We start from the raw sequence: 25,368 nt of genomic DNA on the forward strand, positions 1-25,368 counted from the left end.
CTGCATCTGGCTGCATTCCCTGTGCTCCTATCTCCCTTGTGCTTTCCCCTTGCTACTCCAGACTTCTGTGTACCGAATCGGCTGTATTCCTGACTACTCTCCTGCTTCAACCCTGGTACTGCATATTGGACAGACTTCTGTGTACCGAACCAGCTGTATCCCAGACTACTCTCCTGCTTCAACCCTGGTACTGCATGTTGGACAGACTTCTGTGTACCGGACCAGCTGTATCCCAGACTACTCTCCTGCCTCACCCTTGGTACCGCATATTGGACTGACTCCTGTGTACCGATCCGGCTGTGTCCCTGGCTACACTTCTGCCTAAATCCTGGTACCGCATATTGGACTGACTCCTGTGTACCGATCCGGCTGTGTCCCTGGCTACCCTTCTGCCTAAATCCTGGTACCGTATATTGGACTGATTCCTGTGTACCGAACCGGCTGTATTCCTGACTACTCTTCTGCCTCACCCCTGGTGCTACACCGTGTATTGATTCCTGCGTACCAACCAGCTTCCACTCCAGGCTGCTACCTTCCAGATATACGGTTAGTGAACCTGGTTATCAGTTCCCTGTAGACCTGTCTGTGCCTTTGCCTGTCCATCTCATAGAACTCTCTCCTTATGTCAGTAGGCTAACCTGGGGGCCGCGACCTGCGGTTCTCCAGCAGCAAAACCCACCCTGCCTTGCGGCGGTTCTTGGAGAAGACCGGGAGGGCCGTTAGACTCCGCGCCCTAGGGAGGACGGCGTAAATACTGACTAAGGTAACCTTGAAACCTAACACCAACAAAGATTGGTAGAGGCAAATACAGTAACGGAATTTAAACATGTGTGAGTCTATAAACACAAGTCTATCCTAAAATGAAAAAGCTAAGGATTAAATAATTCTGAGGAATAAAAACATGAGCTGTCCAGATGGCCCAATGCTTCTTGTCTGCTGTCAAATTCAACGGATCTATCATGTGCTACCAAAGCATTGTGTTCCCAGGAGTCCCACACTACCAGCCAATCCCTTTGAGGCTAGTGTGAGAAACCGTTTGTGGGTGGCTGGGTGACTAATGACACTCCCAATCAATAAGTTCTGCAATAGGTCGCTAATCAAGCAATTTGCTGCATCTGATGTTTTATTTTATTTTTATTTCCATTGTATTACAATTAGAAGATATTTCCCTTGGATTACAATTACTTTGTATGTTCTGCCTGTGTTTGTGTGGGTTTCCTCCGGGTGCTCCAGTTTCCTTCCACACCCCAAAAACATACTGGAATTGACTTCTGACAAAATTGATCGTAGTGTATGTGTTTGTGGGGTAGAGAATTCATCATTTAAGCTCTAATGATTCAGGGGGGCTGATATGAATGATCTAGGGGCACATTTATCATTAATCGGCAAAAGTGAGAAATAGTTATCAATCCTTATCGCAAGGATAAGGATTGAACTATTTCTCAAATTTATTAAAAAGGGGTCACAGAAACAGCAGTTCCGATAAACTGCTGTTTCTGTGATAGAAAAAATCACACTTACCCCACTCTTAGGATGCGCTGTCTCGGGATCTTCTCTTCGTTCATCTTCTTCATTCAATTGCGCATGTGCAGTGCACATGCGCACAAAGTCCCTGCTCTGTCTCTGCAACGATAGTTGCAGAGAGAGCGCGCTGAGTGACAGGGAGGGATCATGTGATCCCTCCACACATGCGCTGTCCAGCTCTGCTCTCCGGAGCAAAGCTGGACATAACGAAGAAGAAAAGCTTCAGCAACAGTTCCTTTAGCTGGCGTACATTTACATAACAAGTTCCCGAAAAATATATTTTTTCGGGACTTGTTAAATGGCGGCCACGAGCAGTCACCATTCTGTTGTATGGTGACTGCTCGCAAAAACGAAGTGCAGAGAAAATGACTCCTTTTCAAGATTCAACAGTGCAATGGGCCTTTCATAAATGTCAATTTGACACTTCGTTTACCTATTTACAGGGTAAGTGCACGATAGTGCAATACCGTGAATTGTTAAATATGCCCCTAAATATTCTCTGCAAAGTGCTGCGTAATATGGTGGCGCTTTATAAACAATAATAATAAAGCATTTTTCCTTTGAATTACAATTAGATAATTTTTGTCTTGGCTTAGAAATCAAATATGTTTATCATTATTAATAAAGTGGTGAACAAGAGTATTTGGGGAGTTTTTATTTCAATAAAAGTTGACTTAACAATCGTGTGTGTTTTACTTACATGTTTCTTCTATTTTTAGTTTAACGAAAAGGGTGCTTAGAGAAGCCTTACCATTATACTGGAGCAAAATTGCCGCTTCAGGGCACCTAATATTTCTTATTACCCAGACCCCCAAAATTTAATTAGGGGGGGGGGAGACTGATATTTTTTTAAAAATATATGTATGTATGTAGTAATGGACACACACATACTTTACACTTGCAATGATAACGCAAACACAATGCAGTGGGTAAATGCTCTTGTATTGGTCTCAGAAATCCAAGGTGGTGTGCCTTATGTCTTATAATACATACATTCTCCTAATGACCATTATTTATTGGCAGGGGAGGACTGGCAAATTGTAGTCCGGTAAGGGGCAAGACTTGACCGAGTAGCCTATTAGGAACATTTTAAAGGAAAAAAATGCAGTTGGCCCAGTGACCCAGCCCAAGTTAGGCCACTATGGGACTGGACCGGGAGTCATATGCCCCCCAGCCCATGTTTATTGGTGATAATAAACATCACCTCTGTATATTAATTGTGACCAGTGATCTCCATGTTCTGCTGGGAAGTGTAGCTCCACAGCAGCTAGAGTCATAGGTTACTTAAATATTCCCTAGACTGATACCTCTGCAAATCTGTTCCCTAGTATGAGATCCAAACTGTCAGCCAAAACTCTACATACCTATCACCCTACAGTTACCATGCTGCTTTACACAATGTAAAAATGAATAATATTTTAGAAAAGGAGATGTCATGCCTTAGGTGATACCCTGCCCTGTGCCAGATATCGTTACAGCACGGCATGTAAGGGGTTACTGATGAGCTAATAGCGCGGAAATGGGATTTATATGACATCACCATTAGAGGCAGGAAACCATGGGGCGCTGACAGCCCAGACTAGTGGGCGGGTGGAGCGGAATGCCCGGATGTAGTAGACTGTGGTTAGAATAACACGGAGTATTAACCAGAATGGGCGTGTTGTACATCTTTCCTCCTCCTGTCCCCATGGCAACCCCTCCTCCGCGAGTAATTGGCAGCCACGGGTGGGTGGAGGTGAGGCAGTGGCGGGGCGTGGCCCAGGCTGGAGTGGGAGGAGGGACTGCGCGCTCCCGGGATTCTGCCCATCCCGCTCTCCCTGTGCTCCCATCATAGATCCCACCAGCCGACCCTCATGCTGGGTGTCGCGGGGATGACGAACAGGTAAGAGCACCGTGATGTCCTCCTGTCTGGCTCTGTAGTTAGTTCCTGCCGCAGACTCCGCTCTCTGCACGGCTGCTGTGCCCGGTGCACAGTGTCACATTGTTACTGCCTGATGTGTGCCTTATAGTACTCTGTAGCCAGAAAGTGTCTTCTCTCAGCTCTCATGTCCTCGGCCGCACTGACTCCTGCACACAGCGCCTACAACATGTGCATGCTCAGCCACTTCTGTGCAGCCTGGGACTTTGTATCCTGTGATTCATTTGCGGTGTGATGGCATCTGGACTGTGTCATGAGCGTCATTCCCCACCAGCAGCATCTGATGTGTCTCCTGCTGCAGGGAAGACGTTATGGAAGACTTTGCATCTGTCATTTGTGCAGGGCCCCAAATTCCCCAGAGCTCCCTCTCCTCCCCTCCAGAGAGCTCAGATAATGATAATGGGTCTCTGTGTGTGAACACTTGGAGCACATTGTTTTCGTGCTGGCTTGTTGTCAATTCACATGATCTTGTTCTTATATTTTTGAGTATGTTCCGTTCTCTTCTGTAAGTGTTTGCTTAAAATAGAGCAGGTACAGATTATTTGTTGGTCTATAAATCTGATACATCAGACATTATATATTGTAAGTTTTAGTAATGCGTTGTACATAATCTAAATTATATCCACACACAGGGAAACTAACTTAGATTGCAGCTATGTATGACATGTTCACAAAGGCTTCCCCATCTCAATGGGAAATATTCTTGCTTTATAATATTTTATAATAGTTTTAAGAGTCTGTGCTGACACTGATGATGTTTTAATTGCCTGACATGAAGTTGAGTCATTGTCTTGGAGGGTTCTGTATGGGCATAGAGTTCTTGATATGTTGAAGTCTCAGGCTAAAACCACACCCAACATAAACTGGCAAATGACCATAACATTGTAGTGCAGCGATCAAGTGTGGTGATATTAAGCTACATTTTCTCACCCACTAAATTACAGTACTCTGTTATGGAGCAGGTAATTGTAAAAAAAAAAAATTCTCCAAAAATATTCCTCTAACATCCCTCCTGAATATATCCTTTCCATACAAGGAATAGGAAAATGTACCAAACAGGAAGATCCAATGAATGTGTGGAATGTCCCTGATTCTTTTACTCTGTTGTGCAATGTGTGTTGTATCACCCTCAGGAATTGAGTAGCAATTGTAAAACCATATATTAAGTATAGCAAATGGCTTGAATCTGCAGGGTTATGTTTTGGTTAACACTAATCTCTTATGTGACCTCTGTGCACACTGACCATCTGTTCTTGGGAAATGTGTGTTGGCCTCTATGAGAACATGCATTAACTCTAAAATAAAATGCATCACTATATGATACTATATATGTGTTATTGAAGTAGGTAATATTACTTTGCATATATTGTTGTAAACTTTTTTTTATATATAGGCCATATTTGTTCACGTGGATTGTGGTAGAATCACTCATCCTGTCCTTTTGCTCGAAAAAATAAGTCTTGGCCGAAGTCGAGAATATTCCTATAAAGTATGTTTAATCTGGGGTTAGAGTGGTACTGGATACAAACATGGTGGTGATCTTTGAGTGGGTAATGTGTGCAGTGCATTCAGAGACAAAAGCTTATATTAATGAAAATATCTTGCTTTTGTTGTCTATCTTGTTATCTGTCATCTTTTAACATGGATGCTTGAAAGTGCTACTACAATATGCATTGTTTGTACACTTGCATTCTATGTAGTGACTGGGGATGTGGCTCAGCTTTAAAGGATAATTCCATCTCCTAAAAAAATATTTTGCTAATTAACTTCCAGCCCTACACTTGAATGATCATGGTACCTTTGCTGGTACCTCCTTTATCTGCACCATGGAGGGTCCTGACAAGCTGAGTTTTCTAGAGTGGTGATGAATGTCTGGCCCTACTCTTTCCAACACTTCATCCTATCAATGGGCTGTCTCTGTGCTCTAAAATGCATTTAAAGCTACACTACTACCTAGGACATTTTTTTTCCTAATGTGCTCCCTCCTCCTAGCTGAAGCCCCATCCATTCATCGCAATGCTCCTCCGTTCCTCTGAAAGCTCCAGCTGAAAATGGGAGTGTGAGCAGGAGAACCAATCACAGCCTGCAATCATGAGATTCTATTACAGAACAAGCAGAAGACCAGGAGAAAAGGCTATGTATCAGCCCCTGGTGATCTGGCTAGGGTGAGGGGCACTTTTTAGGAACTTTTATGCTAGATAGTAGTTCAGCCTTAAGATAATGGGTTCAAGCAGTGGAAGGATGCAACAGTGCGCGGGGGCATCATTATGCCAGTTATCGTTGTCGGGCTCTGCTTGTCTTGTCGCCTTAGCAAAGGAAAAACTTTATTGGCAGTTTTTCCATGAGGGAGACATTTAGCATTTAGTACTAATAATCCCAGGAGGCTTTTAAACTTCTACTTTCAATTCTCTTTACCTTCTCTTCTCCCTCAAAGTTATGCCCCCCTCCATTCCTCCACCACCCCCTTCCCACACACACTTATGTCAACATCCTTCCCTCCTCAAACGTTCTTTTTCCCTCACATAAAGAAAAAACCGACAACATGGTATCCCCCCTCAGTTTGACCTTGGGACTTCTTTATGGACTTACAACGGCGGGCATACTAGATAACACCCGGGAGCATGTCTTTTGAACACTGCTAATTAATGCTGCTTTGGCTCTCTACCTAGTGCATTGTTATCTTATTGTAATGTCTCTTGCTAAGTGAGTCAGTTTCTGTAATAACCTTATTTAGCCGTTGTTTTTAATATTTTGCTATCTTATTTGTTGTCGAAAATAGACAGATAAAATTAAAATAAATAAAATGATTATTAATAATAAACACTAATGTATCAGAATGTAGTGTATACTCAGTGGCCACTTTATTAGAGACACCAACCTAGTACTGGGTAAGACCCCCCTTTGCCCCCAGAACAGCCTGAATTCTTCTTGTACAATGAACTCATTGTCATGTTTGTAGAACCAGCTTGAGATGACGTGTGCTTTGTGTCATTACATGTTATCTTGCTGGAAGTAGCCATTAGAACATGGGTAGAGTAGACTGTGTCCGTTAATGGGTACACATAGTGAGCAACAATTCTCAGGTAGGCTGTGGTATTTAAACAATGCTGGCATGCAGTGGCGGAACTACCATTGGTGCGGCAGGTGCCGTACATCGGGGCCCATGGAGATAATGGGGCCCGCTACATGCAGATGCAGAGGATCGGGGGCCCCAGTTCCCGGCTCCCTGCACTGGGGCCACAACTCGCTAGTTCCTCTGCTGCGGTATTAATGTGTGCCAAGAGGACATTCCCCATACACCACCACTAGCCTGCCTATAACTTTGACAAGGGCAGGATGGATCCATGTTTTCACTAAATTCTGATCCTACCATCTCTGTCACAGCAGAAATCGAGATTCATCAGACCAGGCAAATTTTGGGGGCCTGTGCCCAATGTAACCTCAGTTTCCTGTTCTTGGCTGAAAGGAGTGGAACCCAGGTGTTGCCTTCTGTTGCTATAACCCATCGACTTCAAGGTTCGATGTGCTGCACATTCAGAGACGTTATTCTGTATACCACTGTTGTAACACATGGTTATTTAAATTACTGTGGCCTTCCTGTAAGCTTGTACCAGTCTGGCTACTCTCTGACCTTTCTCCTAATACATACATACACAGCATTCTCATTTTAATCTACGTTGGCCAAGTCAACTCGAAATGGCATTTGCATTTTCAAATATTTTATACATCAGTGGGCATAAATTTTTGGTTTTGTTTGTACTTTACCCTTTTAAGTGGTATGTGTAATTTTTTGCTGTATACAATAACACAAACATCCATAGACTAATATCACATCACGGCCAGGGTATCGTGAAAAATGCTCCTATAAGTCTATACAGGTTTTGATAGCTGAACAGAGGAGAGATGGAAGTTCACACAGAGATCATTTTATGGAAACTGTCTCCTGTATATTGCACAGGGCCGTCTGAGCAAAGCAGGTGATCTACAACAGCTGGGCGGGAAATACAGCATGTTCTACTTAGGTTAGTCTTTATTCCATTATACTCTTTATGGATAGACAGCTTCCATCCTCAGAGATCCATGATCTCTGAGCTTCAGTCTCCTCCATTCACTTGTAAGTAATGGAATGTAGGTGTGGTAACCTTACCCAATGACTGTGTTTAGCCTAATCTAATTTTGTTACATATTATGGTCTATCCATCCCTTTTAAACAGTGTTCCTGAGCTCTTCAATTTAATGTACAACCTCTCACCTTGTTGTAGCTCTTACAGGAAACATAACCTTGCATTTTGTTCCTGTCATGAAGTCCGTGTTTAGAATTGTCTTTGATGTTTGTTCAGTTTTTGATATAAGCTAGCTCCATAAGTTTAAAATAATAAGAATGTTAGTCTGAAACCTTGGTTGATGTTATGTAAAAGTACATATTTGTGTTTTAAGGCCCTCTTCTTATAATATAGAAATGGATGATTTGAGAATAACATTTATGATATAATCAGTGATTCTGATGGTAAGTTAGTTCCCAAGTTATACTGTGGGAGTAGCTGTCCTGAGAGATCTCCTTCCAAAGACAACTTATTAGACAGAATATTTAGTCTTTACAGCAGATGTGTTGCAGGGAGTGTTTCATTGACTCTGTTCCAGCGTTGAAATGGCTTAGCTTGGTTTTATTTGTGTATTTCTAGGATGTCTAACAGCAGCAAAACAAAATCAACCAAGAATACCTCCTATTAAAATGTTCGGGGGTTTTTAAGACATGGTACTTGTTTAATAAAAAGTAGTTTTAAACCTCTGTGATATATTTTGGTTTCTAACACAGCCTTTATTGTATAACATTTATGTTCAATGTTACACACTATCTGCATCACATCAACCCTTTGTAGGAGAGATCATGTGTCCTCACAACATTTTGTGTAAAGTACAATTGGTGTATTGTGGTAGTGTGACCAAATTGCATCTTAAATTAGCAAAATGGGGGGGAGGGGCAACTATAAGACACTGCACCAAACATTTGGCTGCACGAGGTAAAAAAAGGCAGAGCATGATACTGGTAAAGAGAAACGGGCAAATTCTTTGGTGGTTGCTGCAGCCTTCCACGACTCTAGGAAAAGGCACATCTGACAGAAAAGTGAGTCAGTTTGCCAAAGTAATCCCATTATGTGATTTTTGACCCATTATCTAGATACCAAAGGATTATTATAATGGGACAGAATGTAGACAATGCTGGCGTAATCGTCAAGGGACTTGATCCCTCAGACACCATATATATAACAAAAGGCTGACTTTCATGTTTTTAGCAATACAGCTATTCACTTTCAGGAGGTGGATTTTCCCTGGTTGCCTATGTTCAAGTTGGTATTTCCGCTGTAGTGTTATGTTATATTCTGACTGTTTGCCCTATTTCTGTTGACAAAGACTGTGTCTCCCTCTGTTTTTATTTGTGGGGTGCTTGTCAGAGTTGTCTCCAGTCCTTTTAGCCATAACGATGGAGCCATTGGTGATTTTCATTAAAACTTATCTGGATATTTCAGACCTGCAGACTTAAATATCTGTCTGAGGTGATGACACTCTTTATTTAGAGATCTTGGAGCTGTGCCATCCTCCTTGTTGAGTGTAGTAACCATTTTTGTCCCTGATATTTCCATTGGATAAAGGTGTTCGGGAGATGCTGATGTGGACTGCCCTCTCCAATGGGTGGGTTCATTAAGGTGCCTGACAGGGTCTCCTGATGGTCCTATCCAGAGACTCTACTGGTTTTTCTCTCCTTAATGTACCAGCCATTCAGCAGATTTTCGCTAGACAGTCTGGACCCAACTGCCACTTGTTTACCAGGACGAGTTAACCTGATTTAAAATTATCTTCCTCCATAAATTTGCAAAAATCTTCCATGACTCGCCAGTCTTGTTGTCTAATTCATTTCTCAAACATATTTATTCCCCCAACACTATAAAAATCCCAAGTGCCCACCTGGTCTCTGTGTATACCTCAGTGGCCTAGAAACAACTTCCCACAAGCTAATGTTAATCCATCATGTAGCACAGTTGTCTCTAAGGAAATTGAGGATTTGGGGGGATGTTATGACCTCTCTTTTTGACTAGATAAAATCTAAATTTAAATTTTCTGATTTTGCTGCATCTTCAACTGAGACACACTTGCCATGGCTGCGGGTAGAACCGGCTGTGTACTCTTGAGTGAAATCTGGATTCTGGTTCAGGTCGCATTAAGGGTTGTCACAACTATCTTCCCCATTAACTTTGAGAATGAAGCTCACTTTCCTCCTAGGCGGCAGTGAGAGGAAATTAACAAGTGGGTACTATATGTATTGATTCAAATAAAAAAAATATCCACAGGTCCTGTAGGAGTTTGTTGAAACTGTAATAAATGGATTTTAACAATTGTACCTAATGCAATTCACATTTGGTGACTGTATTTCTCAACTTTTTTGTTTTTAACGAAAACATTTTTTTTCTTTTGCTGTAAAGTTACACCATATATAAAGGTTTGGCAGCATTTTATATGAGGCATTTTGAAATTAATTTAAGATTAAGTCTATGAACAGCCTTTGGGTTAGTCACTTTGGTGTGTTGCCTTCTATTTCAAGTATAAACAGCACTTTTTGTGGAAAGAGGCCGATGTCTGTGATACAATGCTGCTCTTCTAAGCTACTATATTATAGTTACCCAAGCATGTAGTTCACTGGCACTGATGTTATGACAGGTGTGTGAGCAAGATATAGTCTGGACAAACTGCAGGAAGTTAGGGAACCTAAAACTTTATGCAATCACTTAATAGTTTGGTTATTTCTGTTATTGGTGCACCTTTTCTACGTCAGTCTTTGATTTGTCTAACTGGCTCCCACATATAACATTATTCAGGTTACCACAGTTGTTATGTAATTAAACCCTTTTAGTCATTAAATTATGTACAATTGTTAAATGTGATAGAAAATCTTTGAGCGGCCAATTTACAAAAAAAAAACCCAAGAAGCAAAAACAAACAAACAAAAAGGCCCCAGCCCGTACGTGCACAAGTTCCAGATTACATTAAAAAACAAGATCTGATAGTAGTGTATCAAGAATACAATACTAAATCCAAAAAAAGGACCATATCTTTCTATTTTATCTACTCTGTACAACCTGACTGAAAGGTATGGTTCATTTTGCAGTGGGTTTGTCTAGTTAATGTCTGTCCCTTATAGACCAGATGAGGGGTGCGGCCTGACTGACTGCTTGTTGTATTTGGCTTGTTGGACTGTTGCTAGATAGTGTTGATGCTCCCAAAGTTTTCAGAGTACTTTTTAGATATAGAGATTAGATCTAAAATTCTCAGTTGAAGAGCAGCCATTTAGGGTATATTTATTAGCCAGCGGCGCTAACATCAGCCAGTGTGCCTCTACGTATGTGTGACCCAGCATTGCCACTGGCAGTAGTCCCTTGATGTATTGGGAGAAGCCTTAACTCCAGAGAAAGGGGTTATTTCCCAATGAAAGGCACCACAGTCTTGTGATGCATAAGAACCAATCATACTGGACATTCTATTTTTTAGTGACAGCAATGCACACATCTTAGCTTTTGGGTATTCCCAATTAAAAGGAGTTCTGGCCATATTTACACTTGTAGGGCAAATGTGGCTTTGCGTTTCCGCTGTAAAGCTGAAAAAGTTTTGTATTGAACCTTGAATTTGAGATTAAAGGTCACAATATCACAATACTATACCTTTATGTTTTTTTTTTTTGTTTCTACTGCATTCTGTCTCTGACTTTCATTCTATACAATCACTCTAAGGATAAAGGTATACAGTCATTATGACACTTGCCAGTTGACCCAGATACTCATAATATATGTCTCTGTCTAAACCATTAGTAAATAATATACATTTCCTCTGAGTGAAATCTGACAACCTGAGCATGAAGTATCATGGAAAGAAATGGGGAAAGGGGAATAGGAAAAACCGCTCCGCACAGGATAGTACCCTACCTCACTAATAGATATACTATAACGTGGGGGGGGTGCCAAGGTCATGTGTACAAACATTTATTACAATCCAAAGGAGGAGAAAAAGAATAATGACCTAAGTAAGCACTCCAGGTACATATAGATAGTGAATTAATACATATTATTTTTATTGGTATACATTAAAAATGGTACATGCAGATATACCATACAAATAAAAAAGCGAAATATAAAAAAGAGATTATAGTGTTGAGAAATATAGAGTTTAAAAAATAATAAGTTGACCCAGTGGTGGAGCCGATCAGAATTTATAGTATTTCCAAAAGGAAAGTCACTGATATAAAATCTTTTGTGGGAATATGCAGCACAAATTAGTCCATAAGTGTCAAAATAGAGTGGCAGAGATTAAACGTGTTCTGCCTAGTGACAGCGTATCGCTTATATAACTCTCAATATTTAGTGTTGTGTATATAGTATAACTGATACATGGCAGTATTGGCCTAATATATTCCCCACATATAGAGATTGTATTAGATTATCATGTATCTTAACAAGTATTAGAGATTCATAAAGCACGAGCCCTATTTAATGTATCACAAAGTAGCCAAAAGTCTAATGGCTGATTATTATTTGTGTGCACCTGTTTGGGCTGATAAATAGTGTCTCTAGGAGTAATTGGGTAACTCGTATTTAATAGATAATCTCTATGCCAATGGTCTCCTCATTAAGGCGCTAGGTTGCTAATAATATGATATTTTATTAATCTGCCGTATTAAGATGGCAAATATAATGACGCTGATGAAGTGTTTATAGCGGAATCTAGCTTAGACATATTCTGCCTAGCAACAGCGTGTCGCCTATGCAGCCCTCAACAATTAGTAATGTGTACAGTATGAGCTGTAGATGGCAGTATTTGCCTAAAATATTTCCCACGTACAGAGATTGTAATAGTCTCTATACCATCGGTCTTCTCATCAGAGCGCTAAGTCGCTAATAGTATGTTCCCTTACGCTATTACATAGATCTACTGTACTGGATAGCGAGTCTAATAGCGCTAATAAAATGTTTATGGAAGAATCTGCATATCAGTTAGTGGATCTGTGTTAGCGGCAGGACGCCGCGGTCGGCTCCACCTACTTCCGGGTCTGATGTCACACAGCGTGACGTCACCCCGACGTACGTTTCGCTATTGCTTAATCATGAATCTAGGTATGGAGCTTATGATAGGCCTTGGGCTGGGTAATTGTCTATTTTTCCTTTTCTTTTTTTTTTCCCTCAAAGATATTCTGATGTTAATAAAAACAAGCACTGCAATTCTGATTTCTGGAGTGGAGAATTGCCATGCATAGCATACAGTTACTAATAGCTACTGTCGGCAGGGCCGCCAAGAGGAATTTGGGGCCCGGGTACAGCAACCTTCTGGGCCCCCCTTCACTCATAGCAGGAGAAGGGATGCGAGCCGGCGTTGTAAGTGGATGTGGCTACATAATGATGGTGGTGGGGTCAACATAGGCTGTGGCTGCGCCTCTTTACACATGACATTACGGGGGGAATTCAATTAGCCGCAAAGTGTCTCCACAAAGTCCGTGCGACACTTTACGGTGGAGATTTTGGCAGAAATTTCTACCATAACTGAAGGCAATCTGTGCGGTGCGATGTCCGCGTGCCACATTGGATTTCCCCCCATTATGTATTAAAACGGTTTTGCTCTCGCCTACCTGTTGTTGCAGCTTCACAACCTGGTACTGGATTATTGTACATGAAATATGGAAAATGATTAGTGAACCCAGTACACAGCACAGATCACGCAGTATATAATATATAACAAGCAAAATATGGATGATAAAAATAATCATAGATATCTATATGTTTGGAAATAATGAAACAATTGTAAATGTATAAGAGAAATGGCTGCCTGTAGGGACTCTGCAACCCCTTACAAAGTTAAATATACGATAAAAGGCACTCGAAAACCCTTAAACATAAATTCAATAGTAAGAAAAAATGACATAAAATTTTAAAGTCCAAACTAATTTATTCATAAAGTAACAATATGGGGAAGATTCAGTTGCTGGCGATGTGGCTCACGGACATTGCACTGCGCACACTGTCGTTAATTTCAGTAGGAATCTCTGCTGCAAAGTGTCTCGAGGACGTCCCTGAGTCACCTCTCGTCTAACTGAATTTCCCCCATGTCTCACAATACAAAAAATTATAATATATTAAATATATATACAAAACAGCCACAATTTGGCGTTACACTCAATAATCCGGTTAAATGTCCATTAGAGCAATGGATTCCAAACTTTCTTAGTTCGAGGCACCCTTAGGGTCTCCATAATTTTTTTCAAAGCACCCCTAAGCCAAAATAATTACCAAGTAGTCACCAGCCTTGCTTACCACCAGCCGTGGCCGCGGCACCCCAGGGAGCCACGGCACCCAGTTTGGGAACTACTGCATTAGAGTATAGTATACAGAAAACACACCACATGTACTGCCAGCCGCCTCACTCCCAAAAGCCAGGGGGGGTAAGTCCGGAAATATCTAAAATGGAAAAGAAAGGGGAAGGAATAGGCACCTGATAGTGTAGTATGGTCAAAAACACCTTTGTCCCACCAAGTTGTTATATATGCGTACCAGATAAATAGATGCAAGCACATAGCAGTAGATCTATCCTGTAGGTCTGATGTATTTCTAAACGTATATTTTAATCTCATGGAAAAAAGAAAGAGACTGCATAATAGTGTAGTAATATAAAGAATGTGGATTCCAACACCACACCATCCACTCCGCTCATGCGTACCAGAGATGAGCAGCTGTGTTTATTTGTGTTGTCTGCTAGATTTGACATCTCATTGTCCGAGTGCCAGAGAGCCACCAATGGTGATCAAGCAATATTGAAAGACACAGATAAGCCTTTTATTATATATGATACATAATTTGTACACCCCCCCCCCCCCCCCCACTCAGTGCCCCTGACTGTCAGGACCAGCATGGATACAAGAACATCTGTATCCTCCAGCCATTTTCATCTCTACCTGTGGTATCTTAAGATAAGAATTCACATCTGATTAGTAAATGAGTTGGCTATGTATCTTCAGCACCATTGAACATATATGCAGTTGTGAGTATCTTTATGTTGCAAGTCTTTTTAACTTGTAAATAAAAAACAATTTTATTACTTCTCAGAAATCGAGGGCTATTGGGGTCTGTGTGTGTAGTAAATGTTAATGAACGGATGGAACCTACTTTCGGGTGAGCAGCTGTTCTTATGCTTCCTCTATCCAAGGACGTCCTGCGGTTTCTGCAATGAAAAATCAATGCGTGTGTTTTTTTTTTCTTCAGTGTGTAATGTTAAGATGAAGAACTAAGTACATTTGAATTATTAATACAAAAACACATTTAGTTTGTCTGAAAGGAAAATGATTGCAGCACCCTTTATTGAATGCCTGTCCTATCGCACAGGATTTGTGTGTATAATGTATGCAAAGCTGAAGGCAGTCCTGTTTACATGCAGTACATCCTGATATAGCACTTAACATTTAATTACTTGTGAGCGCATTATTTCTAAGCAGTGCTGTGATGTATTGCAGCTCTCCTCAGTGTATTTGTAAAAGTAAACCCTGGCAGATGGATCTGGAGGAACTAGAACTTCTGTTTGCAAGTTTGTGTCTGTTCAGTCAAGTCTGTAATTTGTGTTTCTATTTAAAAACATCCAATGTTGCTGTATGTATGCGCTTGTGAACTGCATGTAGCAGCCAGACTATCCGTTTTTGACTATATGCAAAACAGGGAAAGAGAATTCTGATGACTGCCGTCTTCTCATCCAGCTATACAAATGGCCAGGTTGAAAATATGAAAAAAAAATAAAAATGTTGCATTGCAAATATCATTGTCTTGGGTGATCTTTGAAGGACAATTGAATTTCGTTGTTTTACACCAATTGTCAAAAAAAAAATAAAAAAATCCCACAACACTTTTTTTTCTGTGAACAGGTGAACATATATTATTATTACCATTTATTTATATAGAGGCACTAATTCCGCAGTGCTGCACAGAGAACTCACTCACATCAGTCCCTACCCCATTGGGGCTTACAGTCTAAATTCCCTAACACACACACACACACGTACACGTCAATTTTGTTAGCAGCCATTTAACCTACCAGTATGGTTTTTGGAGTGTGGGAGGAAACCGGAGCACACGGAGGAAACCCACGCAAACACAGGGAGAACATACAAACTTCTCACAGATAAGGAAGGCCATGGACGGGAATTGAACTCATGACCCTAGTGCTGTAAAGCAGAAGTGCTAACCACTTAGCCACCGTGCTGCCACACTGTTGCACAGGAAAATAGTGGTGTAGCTAATAGTTGCCAGTATCATTGCTTTCATTTTTATTAAACTGCACAAAATAAATGCCTAACATATTTTGATGTTATACCCCACTTCCTTTGCTCGTGTTTGTACAAATGTCCCATTGATATATGTGTAACAGCAGGCGTGCACTCCAGTGATGCAGCCATTGTCAGTGACATACTGGGAGTCCTGTGTTCTGGCCAAGAATCATATCTCTTGGCTCCTGGCCAGTATATGAACTGAACCCTATGGGTTTTTCCATGACTAACTTCTGTATTGAATAGAGCAAAAGCTATGATGTCACAGGGAGTTTTCTGGCTAAACAGAGATTTTAATTGGTGAGAAATCAGGTCTCCCATGCATGTTAGCACAAAGCATATCTTGTGTAACTGGGAATGAAGCGGAAACCTTGTTTTTTGTGGAAAAAAAACATGTTAAGGCACAGTGGTTAGCATTGCTGCTGCATGGCGATTGGGCCATGGGTTTTAATTTAAGCAAGGCACCATCTATGTGGAGTGTGTTTGTTTGAGTTACCTCCCAAAGTCCAAGAACATGCTGTTTACCGACGCCAACATTATAGTTGTATGACCATTTCTAGTACTGAGGGTTCACTCTCACATTTTTTTTGCACACTAATAAATGCATGAAATGTGATTAAAACGGCATGGATAAGTCAGTTCTGTCATTCTCACAATTGTATTCTAAAAAGTTAATAGTGCATTTTAGAATGCAGCACTCCCTATTATGCGTTCACACGAGCTATCACATCAATTGATATATTGGTACAAGTGAAACGCATAAAAAGTAAAAAAGCATGGCCTACATATCTGAAGTGTACAATAGTTTTCATTCTTTGTTATCCATTCTTTCAGCATATATGTGTTAAAGTTTACACCCTTGGCTGCTGACTACAAATGAAAATGACCGAAAGCAGGGATTAAGCTAAAATCTCTGTCTGCCTAGTTGGCAGAGTGAATCATCCAGCCAGACACGAGTCATGTTTATTCAAATGCCCAAATTAGATGAGATATGTAAGGAGAAGAAATGGCAAATCTTTAAAATACTTGCTTTTTTTTTCGCCAGCTGTACATACTGGTCTTGGCAGGGTATGATCAAACAAGCCACAATCCTTTTCACACTGGCTAAACTAATTGCACCATGATACAGAGGAGACATTGGACATTTGCTTCGGACTTAGGAAAGCTGGGGTGGGTGAATTGTTAATTACCATTCCCTGATACAAATACATGTGCCCAGGATCCATACACAGTACATTATGTAGGGATGTTTTTCCTGCTGTTCTTTCCCCAATCACCCCTTTGTAATCACATGTCCTTATTCTTTTATTTCTCAACATATTCTAAATCCTAGAATATATTTACTAAACTGTGGGTTTGAAAAAGTGAAGATGTTGCCTATAGCAACCAATCAGATTCTAGTTATCACTTTCTAAAATGTACTATATAAATAAAATCTGATTGGTTGCTATAGGCAACATCTCCACTTTTTAAAATCATTACATTACAGCACATGGAGCGTGGGTGTGTTTGTCATCCCAGTGTGTCAACATTGTAACTGTATTACACTTCAGCAACATTCTGTGTACATGCTTAGAATAAATGTATTTGAAGACGCTGTCTTCCTTTATGTTTTTCATGTGATGTTTGACCTGAAGTGTTTACTTTTGTGTTTAGCCAATTTCATTTCTGTAAAGTTGTGTGTTGTGGTTGCTTCCTCCTGTTTGATTTTCTTTGGGGTTTGTCTAGACTATAGGTCGGTGTTTGTTTAGAAGAGTCCCACAGTATTGTGTTTCACTTCAGCAAATATACAGATTTTTTAGAGGGATAGTCCTATAAAGTGACTTTTATTTGTATAGAACATGTGTAAGATGTATTAAAAGTGTCTTTAATTGAAACTTGACATTTCTTTTTTTATTTCTGCATTTATTTACATTTCTTTGAACCTCATAAGTATATTTAAACTTGTGCAGATGTTACTGTTTAAATGGTGAAGGCATGAGGGGAAAAACTGACACCTGCAGACTATAACTTCTTTTTTTCAACTAAGCTGTTTGGGTTTTTACTCCATATAAACGCATACCTGACTCCTTACACCAGTGTGACACCATCCCTTGCAACCTCACAAAGGGTGGTGTAGAGCACAACCATGTATACTGCAGTGTATGGCTACACAGTTTGCAATATCTGTACATAGTCCTGATATCACTACATGTGGTCACAAAATTAACATTATGCCCAGTAATGATCCAATTACAATAGATTGCCATACCCAAAATCTGGTCAACACATGACTGCTGCCGTAGTCATCTGCCGACTGCACTGTTAGGTTCTACATATGATCTGTCCAATTGCAGCCACTCATTTGTGGCAGAACTGGAAACAGATCCTGAAGCTTGGACTGCGTAACAGGATTGGGCCATTTCTGGCCAGTGTAACTTGTAAAATGTTCTTAGTGTAAATGTGGTTAGTATAGGCAGTGTTTGAAGTGGGTGGGGGTGTATACAGTGGTATGCCATACCACCAGTTATCCTACTGCCTTTATTGTAAAACTATAAATTTCCATTCACTTACATTCCCATTACTTTTTCATACAGCCACTTCTAAATTTCTTCTTCGACCACTTAGGAGGAGATTCAATTAGCCGTGATGTTCTGAGAAGATACATACAAGAAATCTACGCTTTCTAGCGCCCCATAGAAGTTCAAGTAGAAAAGCAGCGGATAACTTATCGTAGAAATGGGAAAAATGTGCAGCCACAAGGCACATCGTGGCGAGTGGACTCTCCCTTTTAGTGTAGGGTAATGCATCGCTAGACCTAATGTTCCTCACCCGGTGCAGGCTGTGATAAAGCATAGGTTTTGGGCAGAAGATATGGGGTGTTCTGGCTCTCCTTTTTGGTACTTTAGATCTTGCTACATACTGGTAACATCGAAACATGATAGGCAACTATATAATGAAAGGAATATCGCACATGTATTCGATTAACGAAAGTACGTTGAGGAAGGTCATTTTGATTGTGGGGTAAAAACAAAAAACAATGGCACATGTTATATTTCCTTTTGTATTTTCTTGGAATTGCGTGTTCATTAATAAGATGGATATTATCCCCTTTAAAAGAGACATGCTCTGATGCAGGAAATTCAACGAAATGTGGGCTACAGAAAAACTGCCAGGCTGATATTGTAGTTATGTAAATTATCATAGTATTAATTGGGAACTCATGACACTGATCTTTTTATCACCGGAACGGGGGAAAATTGATGCTTAATTCACTTGCTTTCTTCATCTAATTGACTTGTAAGTATATAATCTTCTATTGCCGTACTCTATTTGTATGTATGTTTTTTTTTTATTTTTTTGTTTCAATATTTTAGTAAACGATTATTAAAATCTATGGCTATAATGCTGGACAAGTGACTCCAAAAGTTAAAAACCAGTCATTTTGAAATGTAAAATGTGCAAGCTACATACAAAAAAAGAAAATTGTCTGGCTTTGCGAAATACTTTCATTGCATAGCCTGCCAACACAGCAGATCATGTTTAACGTGAACATCAGGCCATTTGTTGTAGGTTATATGTATAAAGCCACACATAGACTGCTATGTCACCCTGTGCATCCATTCTGGCACCTAGAGATTGCATGCATAGTATAATACTATTACAAGCAGCCTCTGCATTGTCTGTGGGCAGAGAAGCAGTTTCTATACACAGAGACCTCGGTTACCAGGTTATTAGGTTGCTCTGGTGAGCAGGATTTTCCAACCCTGCTAATATCTATACATAACTGCTTTCATTGAGTTTCCTGACAGAGGTAAAACCATCAAAAAGACAAGAAAAAAGGGTTCTAGTGTTGGAGGCACATTGTTTTAAATTGCCAGTTCTAAGGCTCTAAAGTACTTTTCAAATTAAATCAATTTTGAGTTAATAAAAATGAATTTTATTTCTCATTGTTAAAATATGTATCCAGTATATGTCCTGTGATGTAGACTCAGATTGACCACATGGACCCTAGTTGACAGATTTTCATGTAAAAGGTAGATCACTTGTTTGAGTTTGACAGGATTTGCTCAAAACATCTTCCATGGCTAGTCATGGCAATGGCCTAACTTTATCATGCAAGAGAAGTACAAATCAAATATAAGGTGGATTTCACAGAGCGGTAGCTTGGCAAGGTGATGTGGAGGCCCCAAGGGCTGGGTGTCTCTCGCAAGGGCCTCGAAGGCTGCCCTTGTCTATGGGCCCAGAGTGGCCGCACCCATTGTAGTACTGCCACCTACACAGTATTCTGCCTACCAGGGGAATTAAGCATTCTCAGTGTAATATACCAACTCAACCTCTTGTTAAAGGGATTTTGTAAATGGAAAAAGTTCTTTTATTTTTAATCTTGGTAGAAAAACCCATATGATCGCCCCATCTTATTAATTAGAGCAGCAAAGTGGAGTATTCACATTTCCTCTGCAGAATGATGTGTTCTAAACATTTTCTGTAAGGCTAAGTGGACATAGTTTTGGTCATCCACATAGTAAATATGGTCGAAAAATCAGAGGGATGAAATTGTGTACGAATATAAGATGCAGGAACACACTTAATTCAGAGAGCATAAATGTAATATGAAATATGTTACACAGTAAAGTCTACAACATTGCAACATCCCTTGTAAGTTTGAATGGGAATACCACTTAAAAAGGTAGATTTATCCAGAAATGTGCAGTAGTAATTCCAGAGGGACCAATCTGATCTAACCATGACTTCATAGAGAGACATTCAAAGAATGTGTTATAAAAGCCTCTTTAATTTCAGATATTATTCTAGACTATATAGCAGTGTTGCAGAACATTTTATTATACATATATTACCTATTGTGCTTGGTATGTTAAGTGGGCTTTTTTTCTTGTTCAGCATAGTTTCCTTCCCTCTGTAAAATCTGTCCAGTGCTTTTAGACTGTTTTAACTCCATATGTCTTTATGACAAGGGTTTTCCTAAAAATACTGCAATAGGTTAATGAAAGTAGTATTCCTTTTTAAAACAGTGAAATTTTGCAAATGATCTAGATAAATGGAGATATACTGAGGTCATATGGTCTCTTTAAGAAAACATTAAACATGGTTAACTGTTTAGTAACTATTTGACATTGCTGCTGGCACTCTTGTAAATCCTTCCTTCAAAAAACGACCTTCTGTGAGCACCAAACCTATGTTACGGCATGTTCAAGAAGGACAGACTGCCACCTACTGGGTAATGTTTGCATTACCTTTTTCACTTGCCGCCCAATCTGTTAAGTGCATTTATTGTTTCAATTTACAGGGTAGCTTCCCATACACAGGGTTTCTAGCCATTCTGTCATTCTTTTCGTATTAACATTTTCAATACTGAAGATTTAGGGTAAGTATGGGAGGTGTGGTTGTTATAAATTTACCCCCCATTGTTAACACTCCTAAAAAGTTGTTTTGTTTTTGCAACCTGTAGCGTAGAAGTCACCCTAGGGCCCAGGTGGGGCAGGCAATGGACAATGGAGATATTTAAGAAACCCCCACGAAAGCAGATGGTACGGGTAATATGTATTCTGCACAGGGAATTTAGCTTATCCCATGAAGGCAACCTGGACAGTTGTGTTTAGCTTAGGTAAAGAGATATATTTGGTGCCTAGTCCGGCGGTTCCCAAAGTGTGCGCCACGGCTCCCAGGGGTGCCACGGGACAGCCATAGAAATAACAAACAACACTAAAACTTACCAATCCATGCGACGCCGGGACCCAGCATCCACCTCTCTCACGCAGCATGTCATCAGTGACAAGCTGCGTGTGAGAGAGGTGGATGCTGGGTCCCGGCGTGGCGCAGATTGGTAAGTTTTAGTGTTTGTTATTATCGTGGCAGAGGGGACCGAGGAGGGGGGGGGAGCGACCAGCGTTGCAGAGGGGACAGAGGAGGGGGGGGGGACCAGCGTTGCAGAGGGGACAGAGGAGGGGGGGGGGACCATCGTGGCAGAGGGGACAGAGGAGGGGGGGGACCATCGTGGCAGAGGGGACAGAGGAGGAGGGGGGGGGGACCATCGTGGCAGAGGGGACAGAGGAGGGGGGGGGGGACGACCATCGTGGCAGAGGGGACAGAGGAGGGGGGGGACCATCGTGGCAGAGGGGACAGAGGAGGTGGGGGGACGACCAGCGTGGCAGAGGGGACAGAGGAGGTGGGGGGACGACCAGCGTGGCAGAGGGGACAGAGGAGGGGGGGGGACCAGCGTGGCAGAGGGGACAGAGGAGGGGGGACGACCAGCGTGGCAGAGGGGACAGAGGAGGGGGAGGACCAGCGTGGCAGAGGGGACAGAGGATGCAGAGGGGGCAGAGTGTCTGGATGCAGAGGGGGCAGAGTGTCTGGATGCAGAGGGAGCATTTTTGCATACAACTAAATAAGTATTTCTGCCCTGACCTAAATACTTATTACAATTTTTTGACACAACTACTTCTAAAACAGGACTGCTCAGTAATTATTTTGGAGGGGTGCCTTGAAAAAATTATGGAGACTCTAAGGGTGCCACAAACTGAAAAAGTTTGGGAACCACTGGACTAGTCACTTATCGAAAGTGACAAGGATTTAGCACTGGGATTTGTACCAGGATTTTTCTGCAAGTCTCCTGGTCTTATAGTCGTTATATCAGTGCATTTATAGGGACATTCTCAAACCTGTATATTTGTTGATCTTTAGGCAGATTGTGTGTTAGTAATTTGTATGTAGCTGTAATCTAATTACCTCATGGAAATACAAAGTAAGTAGAATTCAGAAGTCAGCAAGTCCTATCTGTCTCCCTTTAAGGAGCCAGCAAAAGATGTGCATCTATTGACATAAATGTAAATGACTACTACAGTAAAATGTAGACTTATTGGCTGGCTGCTGGGATTTGCCCAGCCTTAATTATACAATGAAATTGTTTGAGCTACATATAAAAAGTGAATGAAAAAAGATGTACAACTGAGACTCTGCTAAAGTGCAATGATATTGTAAAGTCACAATGTAGAGCATTTCCTGATCAACAGTATGGAGAAAAACATTATCTTGACTTTAAAATAAAAAAATATATATTTTATTTCTGCTATAAGTACCTCAAGAACTTTGACCTTTCCCTGATCCATAGGCCACACACCCTGTACTCATGGTAAAACTGGAACCAGGGAATATCATGCGAGTTTAATAAAATATCAGATCCAATGACTACTGGTGGTAACTTAATGCTGTTTAAAACAGTGTTCTTTGTTCTGAGCTGCTCCTTGTCTTCTGCAAAAATAGAAGCAATGTAGTTCCCTCCACATAAGTAATTATCAATATTTCACACATTACTCCACAGCTACTTAACATAACGGTGTCTTCCCCAGGGTGGTGGTGAGAGCAATTTCTCCTTCTTTGCATGCCCAGTTCACCTAGGAAATTCTGCCCAGTGCTGAATGGTTTGGTTATTATAGAACAAGGAAACCCCTGGTGTGTTCCAGAACCAATCAATCCACCCCCACATTGGATATAAGAACTTGTGCTGGTTTCACTTTTGGGGGAGGGACACTTGTTACACATTATTTTTTTTTATCATTGAAACATCAATTTGCTGATGACTGCTATATACTTACGCCAGCAGCAGGCTTTCTTCCTGCACAGTAGTTACTGTGTCTAATATTTCCTTTTAAGGATACTGATACATGCCAAGCTGATTTTCTTCATCTGCAGGATTTGACACATTGTTATGTCCTGTAGAGGGCAGATCTGTCTTAGGAAAAGCAGCTCCTTTCAGTACTAGGTGTTCCCGTAGTTGTTTGGCAACAGACATTTTGAGACTTTAATAGTAAGCTATATTTTCTTTTCTTAAATTAGTTGCTAAAATGGCAGCAAAGAAACCATCAAAAGCGAGATAACCTTTAATAAGATGATAATAATGCTCGTATGAAAGATTTGCGTCTCGTCTTTTGAATTATGCTAGTGTCAGACAAACACTTTATGCTCCAGTCTTTTTTCAGCCATTGAAATTTCGCTTTCAAAAGCTTGTATATACTATGTGAATATTAAGTGGGATCTGTGTGTTGTAGTCTCACATGAGAGAACACACATGCCATCATTTCAAATGGTCAAAGCGGGGGGCACACGTGATTTGATTGCATAATACCCCATTCATACTGCACCAAAAACCCGGGTTTTTGCAGAGGCACGCTGAAAAACCCGGGTCTTAGTCCAACCACAAAATCCCGGGTCTAAAATCCCGGGACTTAGACCCGGGATTTTGTGAGGGGTAATTCCCGGGTTGGACCCCGCTCGCCTGCAGTATGAATGGTGCAACCCGTGTAATTCCCGGGTCTCACCATTCATACTGTAAAAAAAAAAAAAAAAAATTGCAAAGTAAAAAAAAAAGATTTTAATTACTAAAAAATACAAAACAAATGTTTACTTAACTTATTTTCAGCCAGCGGTGTCTCCGGTGCAATGCCGGCTGTCAGGGGGACCTCAGGGTACTAAAATGATGTCATTTCTAATGGACTAGAAATGACGTCATTTTAGTACCCAGAGGTCCCCCTGACAGCCGGCAACGCACCGGAGACACCGCTGGCTGAAAATAAGTTAAGTAAACATTTGTTTTGTATTTTTTAGTAATTAAAATCTTTTTTTTCACTTTTCACTTTTTTTTTTTTTCTAAAACCCGGATCGGGCAGGTGCAGTATGAACCCGCCCAACCCGGTAATCTTATCTATACTGCCCTGTGCCCCGGCAATATCCCGGGTTAACAACCCGGGATATTGCCGGGGCGGCAGTATGAAAGTGGTATTAGGAGACACTTCATCAGCCTTTAGTACATCAATTAACAAACAGCAAATCTTACTATATAGAGAAATACTACAAAGCATTACCACTTTACACAATCCACAAGGTGCTGTTATACTTTCTGCATCCAAGGAATGAGCTTGTTCATGCTGCAGCTTATTCCTTGATAAACTTGGTGGCGTTTTTCCATAGGGGCATATTTAAGACACACCACAAAATCACATCGGTAAGGATTGAACTATTTTTCATATTTATTTAATAAACCTACACAGGAACAGCAGTTCCGATAAACTGCTGTTCCTGTGGAAAAAACAAAACAAAAAAAACTGACTTACCGCTCCGTCTTCGTAATGCGATCCTGAGTGGCTTCTTCGTTCCTTCTTTTAATTCCTGTGCGCAGGTGACAGCGCTGTGCATACGATGTGAAGCTCTGCTCTTTGGAGCAGAACAGTGCAGAAAACTGTTAAAAATGATAATTATTGCCGTATGTGTAAATACGTTTTTGAAAGTTGTTGAATCGTGGTATATAACAGTTCCCTGTGGGGACTGCTATGTATTTCGGAAAAAAATGCAAAGCAGCAGATATCTGACATCTGCTGCGATGCACCAATAATTTGCAGGTTTTTATTTGAGGCTATTTACAGGGGAATAAAAATGTTTAATAGGCCCCTTAAAGAGCATGTAAAGCCAATATTTCATATTAGATCAAGCATTGGGATATACCACTAAAACAGCGCTATTCCACTAATTTTAATATTATTGTACCTATCCTAACTGTCACCTGTCATCTTTCCACAAACATAGAAAT

General features: G+C 40.8%; 1 protein-coding gene and 1 long non-coding RNA gene across 3 annotated transcripts in view; one reads left to right on the forward strand and one right to left on the reverse strand.

The window, feature by feature from the left end:
• Positions 1–3,273: 3,273 nt before the first annotated feature.
• The window catches only part of LIMS1 (LIM zinc finger domain containing 1), a 63,217-nt gene continuing 41,122 nt past the window's right edge, over positions 3,274–25,368 (forward strand). Inside the window, exon 1 of the mRNA XM_075200261.1 lies at positions 3,274–3,406. Coding sequence (XP_075056362.1) covers positions 3,378–3,406 — 29 coding nt within the window. The 5' untranslated portion in view covers positions 3,274–3,377. The remainder of the gene's footprint in view (positions 3,407–25,368) is intronic.
• LOC142141611 (uncharacterized) overlaps positions 13,407–25,368 on the reverse strand; it is a 29,191-nt gene continuing 17,229 nt past the window's right edge. The window contains exons 2-3 of one of the 2 annotated variants that reach the window (XR_012688693.1): positions 14,641–14,695; positions 13,407–13,935 (exon numbers count right to left, since the gene is read on the reverse strand). This is a non-coding gene — a long non-coding RNA (uncharacterized LOC142141611). Of the gene's footprint in view, positions 14,696–25,368 lie in introns of both variants that reach the window. The other variant, XR_012688692.1, reaches the window with a different exon arrangement.

The sequence above is a fragment of the Mixophyes fleayi genome, chromosome 2 (assembly GCF_038048845.1).
Source record: "Mixophyes fleayi isolate aMixFle1 chromosome 2, aMixFle1.hap1, whole genome shotgun sequence".
Taxonomy (NCBI): domain Eukaryota; kingdom Metazoa; phylum Chordata; class Amphibia; order Anura; family Limnodynastidae; genus Mixophyes; species Mixophyes fleayi.